Source organism: Vanessa tameamea, chromosome 22 (assembly GCF_037043105.1).
Source record: "Vanessa tameamea isolate UH-Manoa-2023 chromosome 22, ilVanTame1 primary haplotype, whole genome shotgun sequence".
Lineage (NCBI taxonomy): Eukaryota > Metazoa > Arthropoda > Insecta > Lepidoptera > Nymphalidae > Vanessa > Vanessa tameamea.
The window spans coordinates 5,119,522-5,129,154 of NC_087330.1; the positions used below are offsets into that span (position 1 = coordinate 5,119,522).

Here is a 9,633-nt window from a genome sequence, read left to right on the forward strand (position 1 = left end):
TCTGTGACTATCATACATAATATTTAGTAATCTGTCACGACACACGGAAATTCATGATTTATCAGTGGAACAAAGTGCATCTTTCATGTGTTGGTAGGGAAAAACTATATTTATTGATTGTTTTAGGTATAAAAAAAATGATGAGGAATTTAATAACCGACCGTATTGTTTTGCAAAAATTAATAAACTTAACAGGCAAACATTTTTAAAAATTAAAAGTATTTAATTTGTTTACATTCAAAATATTTATTTTCCAATGTGACAGTTATTTACTTATTTGTTATTCCGTAAATAATTACGGTATGCTATATAAATTGATTATTTGTTCTTAAGGAATATTTACAATATATAAATATTGTATTATATATATTGTGTTCTTTGTGTGGGAAAATAGGATTATATGAGCTGACAGCATTGGTTAGAGACCATATGCTTTACATATCTTTAAATATTTTAAAATATATTTTCGCCAGAAACAGCTGATACTAATGATTTAATTTGTGATTACTGAGTGAGTATAAATTTAAGAGTTTAATTAATTGATGAAATGGCGTTAAGAGTAACATATTGAAACGAGGTACAATAATAGTTTATTTTTAGGGGTACACTTTGGGGAAAATAGGAATGAATTCCTATTGAATAGGAACGACGACTGTCAAGCTTCGATTACTAAAAGTGTGGTAATTTTTATATATTCATTGCCTAAACAGTAAACAGACATAGAAAAAGGATCGAATTTGTGAAATGTTTAAAAATATTTTCTATTTTTTTTTAATACGTAAATTATATTATAAATTATACCTATTGATATTATCATAGAATTATAAAGTTCCTCTAAGGAATGAAATAGCAGAAAAATACAAAATCACAAAGTCAGTTTTATATCAACATAAGACATTTTTAAAGAAAAAAACAAGGAGGACAACCAGCATTAAAGCCAGAAGAGGAAGATTATATAATTAAATATATTAATGTGTGTTCTGAATGGGGGTATCCCTTAGAAACTATTGATTTGAGGCTTATAATAAAGGGATACTTAGACAGCTTAGGACGCCACATAAATAAATTTAATGACAATGTACCAGGTCCTGATTATGTAAAATCTTTTGTTAAAAGACAGCAATAGAATATCTATAGGACTAAGTCAAAATGTAACAAGATCCGGAGTAATTGCTTCATCAGAAATTATTGAAGACTGTTTTAATGTGTTAGCCAGAGCATTACTGGGAGTCCCACTTACAAATATAGAAATCTGCGACTAAACTAACTTAATGGATGATCCATTTAGAAAAGAGTTATTAATAAGGAGAAATGTAAAATATCCAGAAAGGACCATGAACCACATAAAGGGATCAACCTCTCTCATGGTTGCTGCTGCAGCAGATGGCACTTTATTGCCTTCATATGTACTGTATAAAGCACAATATATTTCTGATACCTGGATGGAAAATGGACCTAAGGGCTGTTGTTTGTAACTTTCGAGGACTGGGTAAGGTCAATTATATTGCCACATTACATCTGAGGATAAAATGGGCAACAAAATTAATAGATTTAATAAGAGAATGTAAGAAATATAATATTTAATTTGTTTTTTTATGTTACACATCCACTGGATGTTGCTGTTTTTGGTCACTTGAAAAGCAAATGGAGGAATATACTTTGTCAATGGAAAAAACAGATGACAAAACACATGCCACCATACCTAAAATATTCTTTCCATCAATGCTGAAGAAGCTTTTTCGCCAATAAGAGAACAATTTAACTGATAAAATTTCGAAAGGACTTGAAAAATGTGGGATAAATCCCATTAATAAGAACAAAGTTTTAGATAGATTGCAATGTCACAATGCTACTGTAAACCGATGCTTAAAAGGTGTGAAAAATAAGAAAAGGGAAATTTATACTTTTCCTAAGAAAAATGTGGCAAATATTCTGGTGACTGAAGATTCTAATGAAACCAATATGGATGCAAGTGACTATGAAGACAGTCCTGAAGAAGCATATGTTATAATTATTGATTAAATACAGTGAAATTTAATGTACTAGATGATGATAATGATGTAGATTGAAGAAGCCAAAGTATTATAGTAATCATACTAAAATAATAAATGATCTCAAATATTACACTATTAAGTATATGAAATAGAAATAAATATCATAAGAATTTTACTATTTGTAGTAAAGTAAGTTCTAAATAACTCTGTCAGGCTATCCATCGCACTTTCACTGTCAAGCCCCTTAACCCGAATGTAATGAAGTAAGCTTGAACTCAAAAGAAGGGCAAGGCTAATTTTTATGAACAACCCTTAGGACGCAAGTGAGCCGCGGGCCAGTACTAGTTATCCTATATTCCTTCATTATTATATAAATAGCCATCATAAAATTTCAAATATTTGTGAATTGTTTTAGTTTTGAGTTGAAATATAATAAATGTTTATATGGATTTTTAAAAGCTTTACTAAATGTTTTCTAGATTGAGTTTGGCTTTTTATTTATTTTTGGTAGTGGCAAGTGGACCCTGCTCCAAACTGGATCATAGAAAGCGTACCTGTGCGACCATGATGTCGCGTTGGTGAATGGATATATTGAGACTAATGACTGCTCGGTTGTATTAGGTGTTGGTGTTGATGATCGTTACAATGGCGTGAGGAACACTTTTGTATATTCGGAGCCTCGCGCTCTGGAATCCCTGATGAAATCTCCCGTCTCCGAGTCCCTGGAATTCGTGGATTGTCATGGCGTGATCCGTCGCCTTTTCCGTATCCCTGGTCCATCGGGAGTTTCTTCAACTTGTAGTTATAAGGTTCCGGTTTGATCGGATGGTATGTTGACGTCAGTAAACCTATCTAAATTGAGGGAGTGCACGCTACCTGGACTGGCAGTAAAGATTGTGCTTTAGACCTCGCAAATGGCGTATAATGCGACACCCAGGTTTCGATGCGTACCGGACATCAAATTAAAACGTCTACATTAAAAGTAAGCCCCATTGATAGACGCGTGAAATAGATTGTCTCGCTCTCGCGCTATTGTGAAGTGTGTGTAGTACACGTTGTGAAGAATTCAAGATAGTTTTCTTTGAAGATAAACAGTTCTTTTCAAAGCTTATTCATGTTTCAAACGAAACCACATCCTGCTTCTTGTTTCATATTAAATAGTTTTTGTCAGAACTATTTATAGTTTGAAATGATGAATATTGTGGCATGCGCTTGTTGCTAACGGCGTACTGATACAATACTATTTGGATTCGTATTCATTTGTTTTTTTCAGCTATTTTTCTACATCAAAATTAAACTTGTTGAATTACTTTTTTTGAATTTACTTGATGTATTACCCATGGTACCTATTGATTTTATTGCTAGAATGGCATTTCATGCTGACGGTTTGGTAAGAATAGGGTATTCTACTATGTTTGAAAAAGTACTTCAAAATATTGATTTTTCCTAATAAAAAGCTACAAAAATAATATTTCGGCAAAATGAACCGATTAAAGATGAATAAAAAAAAAAACGAATGAATTATTTAGCATTATAATTGTTTTTCCTAATAAATACAAACTTAAAGGCTTAGATCGAATATTTTGGTATTGATGTCATTTTTAATTACTATTTTGGGGTTGAGAATCCCAAAGGGGGTATCTTTTCTAATATACTGGCCATTGCAGAAGGATAAAATGCCATGAATTTAAATCTTTCCCCCATTTTTGTTGGATCGACCAGCATTTCATATGATGCCTTGATTTTCTCTTTATCTTCGTCGGTTTTAGCACTATCAATTAATACCTAAAACAAAACAATAACATTTTTTATCTTTTGAATATACAAGAACACACACTTTGGTTATATTAGTATGTACCTATATAATATCAAAATATTTGTTTCATTGTCGCAAAACCGTGGTAATGGTGGTCGTATATATACAAAATGAAAACATTTGATTGATTTTAAAATCTCCATCCATCAAGCTGCTCCTACTGCAATCTATATTACTTATGCATACATAGATTTAGTACATACATACAAAGCCTATTACGTAGAATCTCTAGAGATATTCGAGTTTTCTATTAATACAAAACAATCTCGGATTTTGTTACTTCACCGTTAGTACAAGTTTTTTTATTACATTGGTAGGTGGACGACTAAATGGGAAACTTGGTCAAAGATATTGGCTCGGTAAAAATTTTGAGTCAATTCTTACATCGCCAATGCGCTACCAACCTTGGGAACTAAGTTGTTATGTCCTCTGTGCCTCACTCACCCTTCCAACCGAAACGATACTAAGTATTATTGCTTGACTTGACTCAGACGAGAATTTACATGGCCTACCACCAAAAATATCTGTTAGTGTATATATTACAGTAAAATTGTAAATACCTTTAGATTATAATCTATCTCGCGAGTTTTTTTAACCGTCGATAGATTGTAAACGGTGATATCACTTACAATAAAACGCATGAAAGTCCGATAGTTAATAATCTTTTGGTTAGGTTAGAGTTTTTATAATTTAACTTTAAGTAGCTTCGGTGGAATATAATCTATTTAAAAATAATGCGTTAAATTGTAAGCAGTAAGTTTAGGTTCACAATCTCTCGAAAGATTAAAATATTACGAGATAGATTATAATTTAACGGTATTTATAATAATATGGTGACATATACAAAATTATCAATAAAAAACACTGGTATTCAGTCTCTAAAGATAGGCTAAAGTCTTTGTAGGGTACCAATTTAGTATTAAAAAATTTGGTAAAAAACTTAAGACAATAAATTTGCCTGTATACAAGTTGTATAAAGACTAGGTACAATATCTTTCACATTAATTATGTTACCTGTAATCGAACTCTAGCTTGCATTCGTTCTAAGAACTCCATCTGTTTGACCGGTCCTAGAACGACGGCATAATTTTCCGCTCCTGGTGACATTGACGCAGATATCCTCAATTGACTAAAATCCACATCAGCTGTTAGGTCTGAATTACCAGGATTCTCTAGCGGGTCTACAATTTTGTGTTTGTGAAATGCCTTAAAAAAATTGACATTATAATATATTTTATATAACATTTAAACCTAAAGTCGCTTAACTTTAAAGATATGTACAGAAGGTGATATGGAAGCTGTAGATTTGATCTCGATACCTTGGACTATTGCCCTTTGGTATTCTGAATATATAAACAGTATTGGTAGGACCTGTTTTATTGAAAAATAATGTATAAAGAGAATATTTTCAAATTAAGAACTTCTTCGTTAACTATTAAAAAAAGTTTTTTGAATAAATTAAATCATAAATAATAACTCATGAGTATTGCCTAACTACCACACAAGCGATTATGCTTATAAGAATGGAATACGAAAAATGACATGATTTTTTTCTAAGCTTACAACCTAAAGCTTAGTAAAAGTAAAAGCTTAGGTATAGTTTTCAAAGCTATACTTTGTGCAAGCCAGTCTGTGTAGGTAAAAACCTCACCTCATCGTATTTTTTGTGTTTCGGTTTGAAGGGTGATTACTCACCGTTGTAACTACAGCACAATGGACTTAACATCTTAGTTCCCAAAGTCAACGGCGCATTGGATTTGCCAATATCAATGGGCGATGGTGACCACTTACCATCAGATGGTCCGTATGGCCCTTCCGCGTATATATTTTATAAAAAGTTCTGCGCTAATGTTTGAATTCAGTAAATAATATCAAAGACAAGGATTAAATTAGTACGACAAAATATTAAATGGTATTTCTTTTCTGTCTTGGTAATTAAATGGTGCAAACCATAAATAAAGAAGGCGTTTAAAAAAAAAATACCCTAAAAGTGTCTCCTTTCTCTCCGTTGTGTCCATAGTCAGCTATTAATGCAAGTCCCCCGTACTGGTCTACTCTAGTAGCGAGTTGTCTCGCGATACCTAAAGCTCTAGGACTGATTTCGAGTTCCATCCTGTCTCCAGCATCTAAAGGCGGCCTGACTAAAGTTCTAACAGGCTGTGTCTCATTGGCTGCTATTCTGTATTGCAATTTTTCATTCTCATCAAGTTCTATGAGGATTTCCCGCCATCCATTTTCTGTTTTCTATAAAATTAGTATTACTAAATGTACATTTTCATAATAATTCAGTTTCATTTACGTCATTTGCTAATTTGAAATATAATTACATAATTGTATGAAATTTTTAAGTACTTAATCCAAATGATAATAACTTCGCTTCTAAAGGCTTTTTGGGTTTTATTATAGCGATACCAAAATTTTTTGTAATTTTTGTTGTAGCTTTAGTCCGCGTAAGAGGGGAGGGAGTATGTGTTAGACATGCGTATGTGTAAAGTCAGGGTATGCCTATTCCACAAATTTCAGCCAAATATGTTTAGTAGTTTATGGGTTAAAGAGTAACAAAGATCCACTCTTCCATCCTTACAAACTTTCACTTTTATAATTTAAGTAAGATTAACATTACTCTAGTGAGTCGTAGTGTAATAAGTACGAGGTTAAGGTGAGAAAAAGATCGAGAGACCTTTAAAAGCTCCTTCTTCAAGCAAACCCGGCAAGCCGGTATTTTCGGCTTTTGATGCTTGTTTCGTAGATTGTAGAGTAGTGTATAATACAATACATTTTACTTACTTCAAATTTATGTATGGGTAAGACATCAAAAAATTCATGGGCAATGTACCATGAAAAATTGTTAGGTACTTTTTTTAAATCATTGTACCAATAGACTTTAATACCGCTCACTGTTTCCCCCTAAAATGTAAACATCATTATTGATACTATTGGCTGTTTTGTTCAGGATAAATATACTTAAAAATAAAAACTTGAATACTTAAAAAAAAAATTGAGTTCTTATAATTTTTCAAATACTGCTCACTTAAATTTGTAATAGTTTATATTCATTTATAATAATTTTAACATTAATAGTTAGTATTGCAACATTCTTATTTAGTGTTGTGTTAAATGTAACCTTTTCTTTTAAGGGGGAGGAGACTTTATCCCCCATTGGGATATTTATGGGCTATTACTTTCTTTACTAAATGTAATATTCATACTAGGTTATACATTAATAGACATAACACATACAAAGTTAATATTAAGAACTTACAAAATATTATTAAAAAAATCTTTAACTCTGTAAAGTCATTTTTTATCTTAATTCTTCTTATTTATGTTAAAACTACTTTATTCAATATGATGTATAGATGTGAATTTCAATTCACATATAGTTAGAAGTAGACTGGTACACTTTACCTCATAATTGTATGGTAGGAATAAATCAGTCTCTCTGTGAGTAGCACACAATCTGTTCGCTTGAAACAGCTGCATTGTTGATGATATTTCTACGAGGTGAAGACTAAGATCATTAGCTTTGTATCCATAACGATTTAATACCTGAAAAATGTTAATAATATATTAGAATATTTATTAATTAACTTATTCTAAAGATAGTAAGCAGTAAAGCATTGGCTTTAGACTGTATTTATTTCTTAAACTTTCTTTGAGCTAATTTTATCAATTGAATATCACAAAATTTAAGATGTTTTAAATGAAGATATATGCATATCTAAATATATTGAAGTATGAAGAATACTTTTATTTATAATTACAAAAAAAGTCATAAAACTAAACTGATAACCAATTTAAACAAAATAATATATTAATAGTAAAAAACTAATACTAATTTCATTTTATTTGGTAATTTATATAATAAGAAAAATAAATTAAATTTGTTATTATTTTATTAATATCTCTAAAGAGAATTCAGATTTTTTTTTATTTACTGTGGCCAGTAAGGTTAAAGTGAATCATAGTTTAAACTCATTTTGATCTTAGCTACTAATATACTGATACAGCAACAAGCTCAAGAGAGATAGATGTGAATGGTAGTGTTAGTGCTTGAATATTTTTATTTAAAAAATGTGAGATTGAAGATACAATTACCCTTAACAAATCTATCAACAATGTAGCTTTTCCTGGTCCTAGTTCGACAATTTGGAGTGGCTTGCCAAGACACATTTTCTGAGTTTCTGCATAGAACCAGATCGCTAAAATCTCACCAAACAGTTGACTAATTTCCGGTGAAGTTATAAAGTCTCCTGTCTCACCAATCACATCCTTTTTCATATAATAACCTTCTGTAGGATTAGTTATAACAATGTTCATATATTCGGCAACAGTTAACGGTCCATTTAATCGAACTTTTTCTTTAATTATATCCATAATACTCGGTGCGTCACTGAGATTAGGCATTTTTAAAGTATTGGGGTCCGGACGCTTTATAATCTTGTATCCTTTATGCCTTCTACACATATTTAAAATCACAGGTCTGCTCAGAGAGCGAAATATATAACGTGTATTCATTTTATTTAGACTCTGAGTATTTATTATTTAGTAGAATTTATAACCTAATTAACTAAATAATATTTTATTTTGTCAACTTTGACAATCAGCTGGGAGTTAGATTTGTCTTAAATTGAGTACAGTGTTGTTACTATGATATTTGAAGTCGGCAACACTATAAAAAAATTAAATTTTAAAATTTAAAGTTTTTAAGCTGCATGCATGCATGGCATGCATGCAGCTTAAAAACGAAACCGGAAAAAGATTAAAAAGTTGAGTTCGAATCTAAACAAATAAAAACATTAAAATTAAAAATAATTTTGAATGTCGTGCATTTATTAATACGGGTAGCGATTATTCCCTAACTGTTTCTGATTATGCTAAAGAATATTCATTACATTCGCATAATTTACAAACCCCAGTTAATTTTTTCAGGTTTACAAATGTTCATAAGATGATTGTACATTATGTTATGGGTTATCTAGTATAACCGAAAGCTGATAAAAAGTTGTTTGTTTGCGGGGTACTAGTATGCAGTACATTATGACTTTAGTAATTAAAGTTTTTAAATCCATTTGGAACTATGGATATTATATTTTCTACATTTGATAAAGGATATGAATTTGACAGTGTAAATTGTCATTTAGACTAGTTTACTAATTAAACGTTTTTTGTTGTACTCCTCCTCCAGCAACAAGGTCTTGGGCACGCTATATAATCTAGGATTTTACCGCCACTGGCTTAATATCAAATGATAAGTTAGTAAATAAAGACTAAATGCATATGGGGGTTAAAATTATCGCAAATAATCACCCCTATCACCTCCTAACGGGAATACGTCGAATTACCAATAACCTTGTATAATTGATAGTGGATTCTTTTACTAAATTCGTTTTTATTTCGCCTTTAAAGAGTATTGAAAGTAAATGTGTTATCAATGAGCCTAGCAAGATATTAAAAGTATTTGGAAATCCAAAAAGACTCATATTTGATGCGAGTAATGCGTTCACGTCTAATTTATTTAGTTAATTTTGTAAAAATACGGAGAAGAGATTTGAATAACTTAGCCGCTAATGGGATAACTTGAATGATACCTACATTTCTACCACGAGTACCATGATGGGATACCTGGTTGAAGCTATGATTGGGTAGTTTACATTATGTATATTTATTTTAATTTGAAATGACAATAGTTAGCCTTCGTTTACAGCTGTATATACTAGACTAATACGTTGTTATAACTTTATCTTACAATAGATAATCAAATATATTTAATAAAAAAATATTAATTTGTGGAGTTTTTAGGCGTTCGTTACATAAATCAAT

The 9,633-nt window shown here is 30.9% G+C and overlaps 1 protein-coding gene across 1 annotated transcript; it reads right to left on the reverse strand.

Annotated features, from left to right (window-relative positions):
• Positions 1 to 3,513: 3,513 nt before the first annotated feature.
• LOC113398133 (protein arginine methyltransferase NDUFAF7 homolog, mitochondrial) lies at positions 3,514 to 8,441 on the reverse strand. Its single transcript, XM_026636732.2, has 6 exons — positions 7,909 to 8,441; positions 7,219 to 7,359; positions 6,598 to 6,717; positions 5,794 to 6,054; positions 4,825 to 5,016; positions 3,514 to 3,779 (listed from the first exon to the last, which is right to left on the reverse strand). Exons 1-6 carry the CDS (start codon positions 8,326 to 8,328, stop codon positions 3,603 to 3,605), a joined length of 1,311 nt encoding a protein of 436 aa, XP_026492517.2. The 5' UTR covers positions 8,329 to 8,441; the 3' UTR covers positions 3,514 to 3,602.
• Between the last annotated feature and the right edge of the window lie 1,192 nt (positions 8,442 to 9,633).